The sequence below is a fragment of the Callionymus lyra genome, chromosome 3, assembly GCF_982586985.1.
Source record: "Callionymus lyra chromosome 3, fCalLyr1.hap1.1, whole genome shotgun sequence".
NCBI classification, from domain to species: domain Eukaryota; kingdom Metazoa; phylum Chordata; class Actinopteri; order Syngnathiformes; family Callionymidae; genus Callionymus; species Callionymus lyra.
Window position 1 is genome coordinate 28,204,514 of NC_141820.1, and position 15,348 is coordinate 28,219,861.

A 15,348-nucleotide genomic window follows, 5' to 3' on the forward strand; every position below is an offset into this window, starting at 1 on the left:
TAGCCATTAATAGCTAAACCGCTGGCAACAAAAGTGAGTTCACCCCTCATTGAAAGTTCCTGAAGTGTAAATATTTTGTGTGGCCACCCTACCATTATTTTCCAGAACTGCCTTAACTCTCCTGGGCATGGAGTTTACCAGAGCTTCACAGGTTGCCACTGGAATGCTCTTCCGCTCCTCCATGACGACATCTGGTGTATTTTCACGCTCCTCCACCTTCCTCTTGAGGATGTTCCATCACCTTCATCCTCAGCCTCTTTAGTGAAGCAGCGGTCGTCTTAGAGGTGTTTAAAACGCTGGATGATCTTGACCGCTGTGCTGCAGCTCCGTTTCAGGGTGTCGGCCATCTTCTTATAGCCTTGACCATCTTCATGTAGCGCAATAATACCTCTTTTAAGATCCATGAGCCATGTCAGAACTTAGGCACACCTGAGACCTGGTAACACTAACGAATCACATGACATTTTGGAGGGAAAATGGCAAACGGTGCGAGTGGTAGATACTTTATTAATACCTTATTAATTCTTCAGAAGTTTCATTCATTTTCTGTGCCGCTTAATCCCAACTCTGCAGCGAGGATTCTGACACTTCTAGTAGGAGAACTCACATTTCTCTGATCCTTAAAACTCTTCACTGGCTTCCTGTTTCTTTCAGGATCAACTTTAAAATTCTGGTTCTTACTTTTTAGTATATATTTGATTGTTTAGGTGCTTTGTGACCCTGGTCTAGAAACGCGCTCTATAAATACAAATGACTTACTTACTTTAAGCAGTGATTCCCAACTTAAAAGGTATTGCAAATGGGTCGCAAAATCATTTCCAAAATGGTATTATTTTTTTGTTGGGAGGGTGGATGTAATTATATTAAAATAAAAATACACATACTGTTTTAAATGTTAAAACTCGTTAAGTTTAAAAGGATATTAAACATTTTCAAATATATTTATATTTATTATACATGTGACAAGGAAATGAGAACGCATTATAATGCTTTCGTATTTATGGGGTCGGAGGTGGGCCGCAGAGGTTTTTGAGACTTAAAAGTGGGCCTTGAGTTGGAAAAGGTTGGGGACCACTGCCTTTGCAGATTGCAGGGGGCTGGAGCCTATCCCAGTTTCTCTGGGTGAGAGCTGGGGGACACCCTGGACAGGATGCCAGTCTGTCGCAAGGCACACAAAAACGGACAACCACTGACAATTTCCCAAACCTCTGTATGTTTTTGGACTGTGGGAGGAAACCGGAGTGCCTGGAGTAAACCTACACCACACGAGGAGAACGTACAAACTCCACAGAGAAAGGTCACAAGCTGGCTTCATCCTGACCTGGAAGTGAACCAGCAACCTTCCTTGCTGTGAGGAGATCGCACTAACCACGGCGCCACATGTGCCCAAGTTAGAAATGTAGGCTCATTTGTTTTCTTTCTTCTTCTTCTTCTTCGGTCTTTATCATCAAACAAAATGGGACATTTAATGAACCAAGTAATTATAAAAAACGTTCTTAAAGTCTCTTGTCAATAGGTTTTTCCCAAAAATGAGTTTGTGTTTTGTGATTCCAAGTTGTTTTGGCAGAATATCACGGACCACACGGGACGACAGCTTTTCGTAAACACACCGATGAGATTTTATTTACTTGTGATTTTACATTCCACAGTTGAACATTTCCTTTTTTTTTCCTCATAATAATGTTTACTCAACGGACACATTACTGATGTTAAAGGTTGAAAGGTCGTTATTGTCAGGTTGTTGTTTTTTTTCTCGTATCCAAAATAAAAGACTCAGTATCTTTTTTTTTTTCAAATAACCCATCTCGTGCCGTCTGCTGTCATGGATCTTTCTCGTTTAAAATCAGGGAGGAAATGGTGGCTATGGATTGTCATGTTTTTGTGCTTCTCGACTTTTCCCAGCTTGATTTGTTGAGATGGAATTCAGGAGAACTACGACCACTACACTAAAATCAAAAGTCAATCGAGATGTGTTGAAATGATACACACCAGGCATACGCAGTTTATATTTCAGCTTCAAATGTACGGTTCAATAGGACGTGAAAGATTATTTTAAATCTATATATCTTTTGGCCGTCCAGTAGGGGGCCTCTGAGAGCACTTTCATGGTCTCTGCTCTTTAATTGGTGAATAATTTTAGATCCCAAAGTTAAACCAAAGCAAAAAAATGAAACATGATACAAGTAAAGAATGAGTCTCGTAATTATTGTGTCTAGTTTCTAACTATTAATCCTTACGTCCAAATGTATTCATGCTTGTTTTTAAGGCGTGTTTGGATTTTTGATGTTGGCTATTAAGCTACTACACATTACATTGGCCAGTAGAAGCCCTTGTGCAGGATTTATTTCATGGTAGGTCAGGACTAAGAATGCCCACATTTCACAGACATGAAAAACAGCTTAAAAAATAAACAAAAGTCATGTTTCCCTGGAAAGATATTATTTTCCAAATACATATTTTCAAGCAGATTTCTGTGAGAACCTCCTTTACACCATAGCCCTGAAACTCAATCACACATGGTGCCAAAATCCGGAACACACCTTTCTTTGAACGGCCTTTTCACAAGTTCCTTTATTAACAGGGAGTCTAAACGAAAGTATGTCAGTCTCAGTTTGACTCCTTCGATGCTATTTTTAGTTGAAAGTTAATCCGCTCTCCCACCATTCACTGACTTATAACAATATGCATCGTTCTATAAAGGTTTTTTTTTAAGTTATCAGGTGAGTTGTGGACATTTAAGATCTTATTTAATTCCCATAGAATGCTTGCTGACTAGATTTTGACTTCCCTGACCACTCTAGGTTCAGTTTTTAATGGTCGCCAGAGGGATGTGGAACGTTTGGAAAATAACAAATCATGACTAGTTCATCTTAAAGTGTAATGAAGGAGGAATTTTAGGGTTTCTTTTGTCCTTTATTTGTCTGCACAGATGTGCTTAGTTTCTGATTCTGAAAATGACCAAGAAGCTAGAGTGTGTCACTTTTACTTAACCATGTTCAAATAATTGCCTGTGTTTTAATCATTGCCTTGAGCTGAAACAGAATGTAGTGGGAGCTGTAAGGGGGGGATTCCTCCAAATGATATATATTAACTCAGATAAGCCATCAGTTACTTACGATGGGGCATAAAGATGCAGCTGAAGCAGTTATTGCTTCTGAGAGAAATCAGACTTTGTAAATGTATGTTCTGTATTTCCTCTCTCCTCGTACAAGTAAAATGATTTTGACTTTGAACCACCTGTTCTTAGAGTTCAAGTCGGAGGTCGAAGCTGACAGTTACTCACCCCGACGCACTTTTATCTCACGGCGGAGGACCTGGTGTGATCTTGTGAGATGCGTTTGCATATTAGCTGTGGAAAACACAACGTCTCATCTTCCAAATGATGTCGCATGAAAGATGTAGAGGCTAGAAGTCAACTGGGATACTGCAGCCCTCCATTACCAAGCTTGTTCTTATCTCTATGATACATTTTACATTTTCCTTTTAAGGGCTCAGAAATATCTTTCTCTCTCTCTCTCTCACTCACATCCACACAAATGTACTTTTATGAATAGAATGGAAAATTCTAATACTAAATTTGCACATGGTGTTTTTTTTTTTTTCTTGTTACAAAGGAAAATACACTTTGGATACAAGAAGGATGGATGTATAAAAACACTTGGATATGATGGGAGAGTGGGACAGAATGGGTTGCACTTACAAGAGAATGAGAGTGAGGCGTCACTTCTCAGGAATATTCTGTACAGTAATGTACAACAACGAGGGTCCCCCTTTTTCTTTTTTTGTTGCCCAAAATAATCAGCGGGCTGGAATACTGTTAGTCCTTAATGTTTGAGTTATTCCAGAGTTGGCTACAAGAGGCCACATCCAGAGGGAAAATGGCCACATTGTGGATTCAAGTGTCCGCTCACATGTGCTCCGGAGAGGCTGCTCGGAGCATTTCTAAGTCCTGGAGAACCTTCAGATCATTTTCAGTTCCTGTAGATTCCTTGGCTGATCTTATCCTGGTCATCTCCCGTTTGGCTCCACAACGACAAAACAAGCACAACTTCATTTTTTTTTTTTCTCGATAATATTTGTATAGTTCTTCAGATATTTTCAATATAACAGATCAAGACACTCATTGTAACCACACACAAATTAGAAAAAATATAACCAGGGGGGATGATCGGATGGATGGAAACATGGAGCAGTTCTTTTCTTCTTTTTTTCTTTTTCTTGTTGTTTTTTTGTTGGCCGCCTTAGCAGACGGTGCCGTTCTCCTGTCGCGACTTGGGGCAGGTGGAGCGCGGTATGGGCTGGACGGAGGGCGCCAGGGTGCAGAAGAAGCCTGAGATGAGGGTGAGGCCCAGGCCGCCCCAAGCGCAGAACATGGACCAGCCGTAGCCGTGGCCGATGTCGTCGGGAAGGCCGTAGAGGTTCCGTGGGTAGCGGGAGAGCTCGAAGTTGATGCCGGCGACGCAGGTGCAAAGGGAGATGATGCAGAAGGTGCCTGAAACAGCAGAGGGGAGGCGTTAGCATCACACCATCGTAGGTGTTTGAACTCAAGCTGGGAGGTGATTTTCTATTCTTGTGTCTCGATACAAAGGTTCTTATTTGGTGAGATTGTTGGTGAAGGGATGAGATGGATGATGTATAGACGTGGCATCAGAGTGTTGAGAGGCATCAATAGACGACGACTGTATCTGCAGCATTTCTGGGAAGCAACCAAGACCCGAAACTCTTCTCGTCTTGTAAAAAAACTCATCGTACACTGGTCCCTCGCTATGACGCGGTTCACCTATCCTGTTTCACAAGTGTAATTTCACATGCTTTTTTTTACAGCGTATAGTATAAACGCACATTGTGTCCTGTGTCCTGATTGGCCAACCAGTGTTCCTCCTTAATAAGGTGGTATTGTGAGTTGTGGATGTGGCGTTGTCAAGGGCGTGTGCGTTTGTTTGGATTGTGAGAAAGCGAGCGAGCGTGTTCGTGTGTTCCAGAAGTCCGGTGATCCTGCTTCCAAAAATAAACCAGTCAAGTTGAACAAAAGAAGTTGTTGTTACTCCAAAGACTCGCGCGACAAGTTTCACATAATACTATCAGGACGGCGAGTTACAGACGCCAAGAAACGAGCTGAGTTTTGGGTTTCTGGTCAAGGCAACATAAGGGCGTACAGAACCCGAAAACAGGTTTTGATCTTTGGTTTCATTTACTAATATTGTATTTGTTTTTTTTAAACTGAATATTAGAATATTAATGCCTGTCTGAGAAAAGTGTATAAAAGTGTGTGGTTAGGGGTTTTACGGCCTTAAAACATGTATAATAATTGTAAAAAATGAGGCCGATAACTTTGAGGATTTCGTCTACTGCGGGTTATTTTAAGAACCTACAATAAACGAGGGTCCACTGTATAGCATTAAAGTGGAACGGGGCGGTGCTTCACTGAAGAGGCACTTCCACTTTCAGTGCGAACCTGTAACTTGCTTAATATTTGAGCTACAGAGGTCTTGGTTATTAGAATCACAATCAGAAACTGCCAAGGTTGTAAACACAACACAGGAATTTAGTGTGTAGGGTATTAGTTTAAAACCTTTCTTTGAATAAGTTGAAGAAAATCAACCTGTTCACAGCATTGAAGCACTAATAATAAGTATATTTTCTACCTTTTTGACGTTTGCAAACAAATAAGATCAAAAAACAAAGTAACCACAGAGCAGGTCATGGTGGTCATTGTAGGACCCCTGTAGCACATCTGAGTGGGTAACCAATCTGACCCAAGTGCCCTTTATAGGTATATAAAATATGAGGATTGATCCATGACTATCCCCATCAGCATAATAAAAGAGAAACTGTGTTGTTTTAAGTGTGTCTTAAACAGATCGTGGACCTCTATTGTATCATCAGTATGTGTCTGTTTGTACAAAAATCTCTTTTCATTGAAATATTTACATTAGAAAATGTGTTTAAGCCCCGCCCACTGAAACAACCACACCCACTCTGCTGTGATTGGTCAAACATCGAAGTTTGTCGCTACTTGTCATCAATCCTGAAGGGCTCCAGCACTTAACTCGTTGTATAAACAACGTGGGTTTGATTACATTATTACGTCGCGATGCTCTCGTAACCTCTCATTCGCTGAGATTTATAACTTTATAAAATACTTCAAAACATGGTCATGATGAGAGACTTACTGCATCTTGGAGAGGAAGACTTCAACATTAGAAACATGAGAGTGAGTCAGGAGAGTTTTCACATTAGCTCCCCTTTAGAAAGATCAGAAATATTTTGCCATAGTTTTTTTTTCCGTTGAGTGAAGGGGATTTCCTCCTGCCGTCAAGGCCTCTTCAGAGCTTTGCCTCCACTGATGAGAGTGGAGCTTAAATTCATTGCCGTGCTCCAGATCGCATTTTTGCACCCTGCCGTTTTCGAACCATCAACCTCCGCACGATCGGTTGAGCTGTCATAATGTAAACTCATGAGCTATCAGTAGATGAAGGCTCTTCTGTCGCCGTCACGCTAGGAAAAGTCTTCTTGGGGTTCTTGCTGTCTTTTAAGATGTCGCGCCTGAAACGCCGCGTGTACCCCCCGCTGTGATCAAGCCGACAGTTGGGACTCTCGCAACGTTCCCCTCCACAACAGCTGCTTTGTAGCGCCTTTGCATTGTCGTCTCTCTGTCATGTCGCGGGAACTCTAACCGCGAGACTCGATGGTGACAGAACGCGGCAAATATTTCCTTCTGCTTTCATTCCCAGAAAGACAAAGAATACACTCTTATCGACCGACAACATCCCTCGCTCCATGCAGACTTGTTTTTTAAACCACGGCCGCTCCGGCTAAATAAATCATTTTCTCTGGACCCCTTTCACTGTGAGATGGTGTTTCTAAATCTGTCCTTGTTCCCAGCCTTCTGAAGCCCTCTGGGCCGCTTCACTGTGATTTGGCTGCTGCAGCCTGACCAAGCTTCTTTCTTTTTTTTTTTTTCCTTATGACTTTTCTACCAAGCAACGTAATTGACTTTTTAATTGCCTGTTCATTATACAACTGTAGGGCACAGCACTAATCCAAGGCCCATCATAATTGAGTGTTCTGTTGCCTCCTGCCAAGCTGGGTGTGTGTGTGCGTGCGTGTGTGTGTGTGTGTGTGGGGGTGTGCGTGTGTTTGTGTGTGTGTGTGTGTGCTCGGAGCCACAAGGAGCCCGTCCACACGCTACAACGGTTTCATTGATCGATCCAAATCACTTTCTCCACTCGCTCTGTGATGACAGGCGCTCATGTGGCTGTGATTGCTCTGCTTATCGATTCCTGATCCTGGATGGTGCAGGTTTCACTGATGTTTCTTCGAGGACCACTGAGGCTTTAATTGTTTCGGCCATAAATGTTAAAACCGTGTTCGCGCTGTCGGTGTCTCTTGCACGAGCTACTCTCGGTTTTGTGGAATTCAAAAAAAGGGGCTCTGAAACATTGAGACGCATGACCTGTCCGACGGAAGCACTGAAATTCTAGACACGTTTATTAAAAACATTTACATCTGTCTACTCAAATTACTAATTGACTTTAAACATTTACAGCTCACTATATATGTGGTGGAAATGTTTTTCTGTATACTGAAAATAAATGTCTACAATACAAATATGTGTGCTGAATAGAAATAAATGTGTAAATTATACTGAATAGAAATGTGAATAGTTAATTGAAAATGTGTATACTGAATATAAATGTGTATAGTTCATTGAAAATGTGTATACTGAATATAAATGTGTATAGTTCATTGAAAATGTGTATACTGAATAGAAATATGTATAGTTATTTGTAAATGTGTATACTGAATATAAATGTGTAAAGTGAATTGTAAATGTGTAAATTATAATGAATATAAATGTGTATAGTTAATTGAAAATGTGTATACTGAATATAAATGTGTATAGTTAATTGAAAATGTGTATACTGAATATAAATGTGTAAAGTTAATAGTAAATGTGTATAGTTAATTGTAAATGTGTATAGTGAATTGTACATGTGTATACTGAATAAAAATGTGTATAGTTAATTGTAAATGTGTATAGTGAATTGTAAATGTGTATACTGAATAGAAATGTGTATAGTTAATTGTAAATGTGTAAAGTTAATTGTAAATGTGTATAGTGAAATGTAAATGTGTAAATTATACTGAATATAAATTGTATATAGTTAATTGAAAATGTATATACTGAATATAAATTTGTATAGTTAATTGAAAATGTATATACTGAATAGAAATGTGTATAGTTAATTGAAAAAATGTGTATATTGAATTGTAAACGTGTATACTGAATAGAAATGTGTATAGTGAATTGTAAATGTGTAAATTATACTGAATAGAAATGTGTATAGTTCATTGAAAATGTGTATACGGAATAGAAATGTATATAGTTCATTGAAAATGTGTATACTGAATAGAAATATGTATAGTTAATTGTAAATGTGTATACTGAATATAAATGTGTAAAGTGAATTGTAAATGTGTAAATTATAATGAATATAAATGTGTATAGTTAATTGAAAATGTGTTTACTGAATATAAATGTGTATAGTTAATTGTAAATGTGTATAGTGAATTGTAAATGTGTAAATTATACTGAATATAAATTTGTATAGTTAATTGAAAATGTATATACTGAATATAAATTTGTATAGTTAATTGAACATGTATATACTGAATAGAAATGTGTATAGTTAATTGAAAAACTGTGTATATTGAATTGTAAACGTGTATACTGAATAGAAATGTGTATAGTGAATTGTAAATGTGTAAATTATACTGAATAGAAATGTGTATAGTTCATTGAAAATGTGTATACTGAATAGAAATGTGTATAGTTCATTGAAAATGTGTATACTGAATAGAAATATGTATAGTTAATTGAAAATGTGTATACTGAATATAAATGTGTAAAGTGAATTGTAAATGTGTAAATTATAATGAATATAAATGTGTATAGTTAATTGAAAATGTGTATACTGAATATAAATGTGTAAAGTTAATAGTAAATGTGTATAGTTAATTGTAAATGTGTATAGTGAATTGTACATGTGTATACTGAATAAAAATGTGTATAGTTAATTGTAAATGTGTATAGTGAATTGTAAATGTGTATACTGAATAGAAATGTGTATAGTTAATTGTAATTGTGTATAGTGAATTGTAAATGTGTAAATTATACTGAATATAAATTTGTATAGTTAATTGAAAATGTATATACTGAATATAAATTTGTATAGTTAATTGAAAATGTATATACTAAATAGAAATGTGTATAGTTAATTGTAAAAATGTGTATATTGAATTGTAAACGTGTATACTGAATAGAAATGTGTATAGTGAATTGTAAATGTGTAAATTATACTGAATAGAAATGTGTATAGTTCATTGAAAATGTGTATACTGTATATAAATTTGTATAGTTCATTGAAAATGTGTATACTGAATAGAAATATGTATAGTTAATTGTAAATGTGTATACTGAATATAAATGTGTAAAGTGAATTGTAAATGTGTAAATTATAATGAATATAAATGTGTATAGTTAATTGAAAATGTGTATACTGAATATAAATGTGTAAAGTTAATAGTAAATGTGTATAGTTAATTGTAAATGTGTATAGTGAATTGTACATGTGTATACTGAATAAAAATGTGTATAGTTAATTGTAAATGTGTATAGTGAATTGTAAATGTGTATACTGAATATAAATGTGTATAGTTAATTGTAAATGTGTAAAGTGAATTGTAAATGTGTAAAGTGAATTGTAAATGTGTAAATTATACTGAATATAAATTTGTATAGTTAATTGAAAATGTATATACTGAATAGAAATGTGTAAAGTTAATTGAAAATGTATATACTGAATAGAAATGTGTATAGTTCATTGTAAATGTGAATACTGGATAGAAATGTGTATAGTTAATTGTAAATGTGAATACTGGAAAGAAATTTCTATAGTGAATTGTAAATGTGTAAATTATACTGAATAGAAACATGTATAGTGAATTGTAAATGTGTAAATTATACTGAATAGAAACATGTATAGTGAATTGTAAATGTGTAAACTATACTGAATATAAACATGTATAGTGAATTGTAAATGTATATACTGAATTGAAATGTATATATAGCTAATTGTTTGATTATTCCATGATTCCATGTTTGCACCTGATGTTAGTAATTATAAGGATGAACCAAAATTCTGAGATTTTTAGCGGAAAGTGCAAATCCTTTTTTAGCTGAAGAACGTTTTAAACCGAAACAAGATGAAGTGAAAGCGACGACCAGCACATGCTCTCCTGAGTACAGTGAACGTGTTGAAGCATGTTATTGAGTCTATTGTATTTAAAATCACGTTTTCCTCTTACGATGATATTTTTAGCAGCACGTATAACTCGGTAAACGGTAGAGCACGCCTCTAAACTATATATTTTTGTTCAGGCATTATTTATATATTTGCATTATACATTAACTGTGAAGGACCGCCACTGTCCATAAATCCAACGGTAATACAATAAATTAATCAGTATAAATTAGATCTGTGTTTTAAGTTTTCAGTTTCTTCCAATCTTTTGTTTTTACTGCATCCCTAGTGAATAATACATTTGTATAGTGAATTGCAAATGTGTGTACACAGCAAATTGTAAAAGTGTTTTCGAATTTTTAAAATCTGTCAATCAACTTGAATTCTGCAAATTCAATTGTTGGTGTGTTGCACTTCAGGGCCAGGATTTCAGAAAACACACAACTCAAACACAATTTCAGAAGTTGTGGTACGAGAGGAAAACCCACTGTTGCAAAAGTTGAATCTTCTGTTTTCAATCTGGACTGGAATCACACAACGATTCGATGTTCAACAGAGCGTCAGCGGTGAATCGTTCATGTCGTGCGTAAATATGGGGGTAATAGTGTGTTTGCTGCATTCATGTTCAAATATTCATAAGCGCGAGGCCTCTGGACGCACTAATGTTGACATTTAGGATTTGTGCTCCGTCCTAATGCCGGCTCGTTTATCTGCGGCGTTGTCGTCGCCCCTTAATTATGGTCATTAAAATGTGTGTTGATTTGCGTTGGCGAGCGGCGCCTCCTTGTCCGGCGTGCCGGTTCCAAACTGTGCGTCAGCATTTTCGTAAAATCTCGTTTTGTAGATCTGCCTACGGGTTGTTGGGATTGTTGGTCCTAATTGTGTCACTTTCGCCGCCTGAACTCGTGACGAACCGGAGTCGTTGCTCTGCATGAACACGAAAAAGTCGTGAAGCCTCTGAACTTTAAAACGACCTCGGCTGCCACGTGCTTACATTTTTTTCGGGGAGTGACTTTTGGCAGAATGGATTTGGTGTAGCAGTTGTCGAGACATTTTGCAGTCGCGTGTGGTTGTTTCTCATTTCATTTCATCTGTGGAAAGTCTCACCTCCCATGAGGAAGAGCAGTCCTGCCACGTACTGCATGAGGCCTCGGTCCCAGCAGCAGCCCAGCACTCCGATGATCCAACCGAACAGAATGATGGCCACTGCCATGCCCATGAACCCGGCGGTCATCCGCCGTAAGTCTGTGGATCACAAAACACAGCAGGAGTTTAACTTTTTTGATGCTTTTTTGTAAACCTCGGTGACTTGTCGAAATGGGATTTTTGTTTGTTATCACAGGGTCAAGGTGACCCAAGGGCCTGAAAACAAATATGTTTTTGGTTCCCCTTGTGTTGCCTTCGGGTCATCTTGACCCTGAGATAACATAAGGGTAGAGTTGGCTCTTTTAGCTCAAGTTGCATTTCACCAAATGTATCAAACTCATCCCTTGTTTACATAAATGGATAATGCAGAGACTTCTATGCCCTTCAGGAAGTTGTCTGACCTGGAAGAATCTGCATCTGACGCTCGTGTTGAGACCGAACACAGATATGAGCTCGCCCTTCTCAGATGGGTTACCAGATTTGAATAATACATAAAACCTGCTCAATAAGATAAAAACAACTGAAAATATAAACTTCCATTGTGTAAGTGTAGTACAAACATTTTCCCCAGATAAAGATGTTTAATGGACCCGCAAGTGAAACAACCGCAAGTGAATCAGATTTTATGCATTATGTCATTTTTCTAAAGATATGTGTTGATCATTTATTATTACAACTATATATCTTTTATTTGCTATAACTATTTTTGTTTTTTCTGCTCAGGACAAGTTTCTCTTTGAAATGTAGTTTTCCTTTTGTTCACAAATCATTTCACGTTAAGTCAAATAAATTTGACATGAAGAAAAGTTAGTGATTGTATTTGATCGGCTGTCAGCTGCAGCTTCTGAGCTCTGACCTGAACAAGAGAGTCAAAACTTCTATGTTACATTTCTTCAGGATTTTGTTCCCTTTGTCTCTTGTTGGTATTTCTGGACATGGACAAATTGTACGATTGATAAAACAATGTTTACAATTACTTTACAATATTCGCCTCTCACCCAATGAAACTGGGATAGGCTCCAGTCTCCCTGTGCCCCCGATAAGAATAAAGCGGTAGAAAATGAACGAATGAATTTTAAATTGACATTTTTAATTACTTTTTTACATTCATTTTACACTTAATTTATTCATGGATTGGAAAAAAATACTCAATTTACTAAATAACAATTTAACAAAAGTCTTGGTTGCTAATTTAAGACCTTTTAGGGCCTATTATGCAGTTTAAAAAACTTGCCCTCCCTAGTGTCACAATAGTGTCATTAAATTGTTCGTTTTGTGTACTGTGTGTATATTTATTTACAAATCTGAATAAAGGCTCTTATTGTTGTTAAATAATAGTTTTAACGTTCTACTATGTAATTCACAACTAATTTAAATTAACCCTTTTGTTACCTCAGGGTCAAGGTGACCCACGGTCCCAAAACAAATGTGTTTGTGGTATCCCTTGTGTTGCCTCTGGGTCAAGATGAAAAACCTCCACCACTGCATATGTATCTATGGAAGCCATGGAGGTCATTGATACATATATTATATATTATTGCATTAGAGTCACAGATTCCCATCCAACCGTCGTTTATAAAACTCAATAATCTGGCGTCTTCTGCTCGGGAGGCCGAACTGGATCTCTTGACGGAATGCGGCTTAATGTGTCTCAGGAGTTAAATATTCATTCTAGAGCGCCGGCTCAGGTCAAGCAAGGGGAGCGAGAGGACGCGAGGACAGACGTGTGCACGACAGGAGGGTAATGACTGATGGAGGCATTTCAAAGTGCTCGGAGCAAACGTTTCACTTCCACCGCTGACAATAGCTCACACTCTGTAGACATACGTTTACTTCATGTAGTTGTAAATAACTTGAAAAGTGTCGCAAAAACACAGCTTTTAACATCACTCTTTTCTTTTATTTTGCTTTTCTATTTACTTCATTTTCCAAGATTGTGCAGAAAAGATGCTAATGTTGCAAAACACTAACAGCTTTTACGATAGCATAGACAGGGTTTAAAAGCAAACAAATAAGGTTATTATTAATGAATTAAAATCCATAATTCATTATCCTCACAGAAGTGCAACATCTACATTGATCCATTTTTAAAATGTGGATTAATTTTACAACATTGACTTCAGTTTTAAGTGTAATTCAATGATTATTTAATGTTTTTCCAACAGTTTATCCTTAACTTAACCTCGGCTGCACACAGCTAGTGAACAGGAAAGAAAATAAAAAAAGCAGAGTGATGGATAGACTCTGATGCTTCGGTGCAGCGACAATGACTGTGTGGTGGGAGGATCTGCCAGCCGGAGGGTCCGAGGAAAAGAAGACCTCCAGCTGACAGTAATTGAAGGAGCAGCTTGTGCGGCTGGTGTCAAAGTTGCTTGATGCGGTAAATGTCAGCGACCTGCGGTGAACATGAATAGGACGAGTGTGCGTCGTGACACCAGCCTGGTTAGTGGAGCCGCTATCGGTTAAAGATGTTTCTCTAAACTTGTTAAAGACAACTTTTTTTTTAAATTGGTACTGACCACGTTAAAATAACATATTTTGCATTTCCAAGATGGCCGCAACTGGGACTTGAATTCATAAGTGAGTTTAAGTGACATCACAGATTATTTTGACAGTATTTTACTGTGCTCTTTGGGAGGTTGTATTGCTCGTGGTATTTTGTTTAAGGAGAAGTTGTGTGGCTGAAACGTCTCTTCTACTCTTGGTATGACAAGTACACTGGATCTTCTGTGACTTGTACTTCTCAAAAAGGTACTACCTCCACTACTCCAAATCCAAGTACTACTACTTAATAGTGACCTGATGAAGCTTCATGAAGCAGTGTCATGTTGTTTAAAGGTCAGAAGGTGGCGCCATCAGTTTAAAAATGATGTTTCATTAGAACAATTGTTCAAAACAAATGAAAATAGTGCGCGCCATCTACTGAAATATAATGACACTGCTTCATGAAGCTTCATCAGACCATCAGTACTACTAAAACTCTTGAGTACTGACATTGCAACAAGCTTCCACTACTTCTAATACTGTTTCTTATAAATAAAACATTTTTCTTCCCTGTAGTTACAACTTGTGTATTCACTCCCACCACCTGTACTTCTGCCAAAACTGCTACTTCATCAACTATTTCTCAAGAAAGACTCTTTTTTCCTCAAGATCTTCCACGAACAGTATGGGTCTGATCGAAAACTCTTTTCATTTCTTGGACTTAAAAAATGAATTCTTGCCTCCACTGCAGCCTTGGAGTTTCCCCCGCATGAGTCAGACGTTCTTCGACACGTGCAGATGCTGATATTTGTGCTCGGAGAAGGAAAAGCGGGGTCAAGCGCCCTGTCACTCAGGCGGCGTATCCGTGGCGACCCCCTGACTGAGGGAGTTGCGGATGCCCACAGAAGAAGATGCTTGACAGGAACTGACAGCATCATGAATCAGCCGTGGAACACACACCTACACACGCGTGCACACCACTACACACATTTATGCAAACTGTCCAATCTCACGCTAGTTTGGCGTTGCGTGTAGGATGACCTTCTCCCACTGACCATGAAACAAAAGTCCTTCATAAACTAGTTGAGAGTTATGTCTACAAATGAACAATTAACACAAATGTATACACTCCAATACACACATATGCAACAACTATGTTGTTCCCACAGAACAAAGTTGTGCCTACCTCTCCTACCTCTACCTTTCCTTTGACTACTTCCTTTTCGAAAGTACTACTGAGGTATCAGCAGCCTTGATGTGTTTATTATATGTATTATAACATATCCTACTATTACAACAACCACTGCTAGTGCTTCTATTTCTGTGGATATATTATGTCAATTTGTGTTCTTCAAGTTTTTGTTAAAGATATAAATATGTCGTGTTGTCCTAAAAAAACTGTTCAGACCTT

At 37.7% G+C, this 15,348-nt stretch overlaps 1 protein-coding gene across 1 annotated transcript in view; it reads right to left on the minus strand.

Moving 5' to 3' along the window:
• Positions 1-3,576: 3,576 nt before the first annotated feature.
• LOC148084295 (transmembrane protein 178B) overlaps positions 3,577-15,348 on the minus strand; it is a 109,396-nt gene continuing 97,624 nt past the window's right edge. Inside the window, exons 3-4 of the mRNA XM_087787419.1 lie at positions 11,415-11,552; positions 3,577-4,492 (exon numbers count right to left, since the gene is read on the minus strand). Coding sequence (XP_087643545.1) covers positions 4,242-4,492; positions 11,415-11,552 — 389 coding nt within the window. The 3' untranslated portion in view covers positions 3,577-4,241. The remainder of the gene's footprint in view (positions 4,493-11,414; positions 11,553-15,348) is intronic.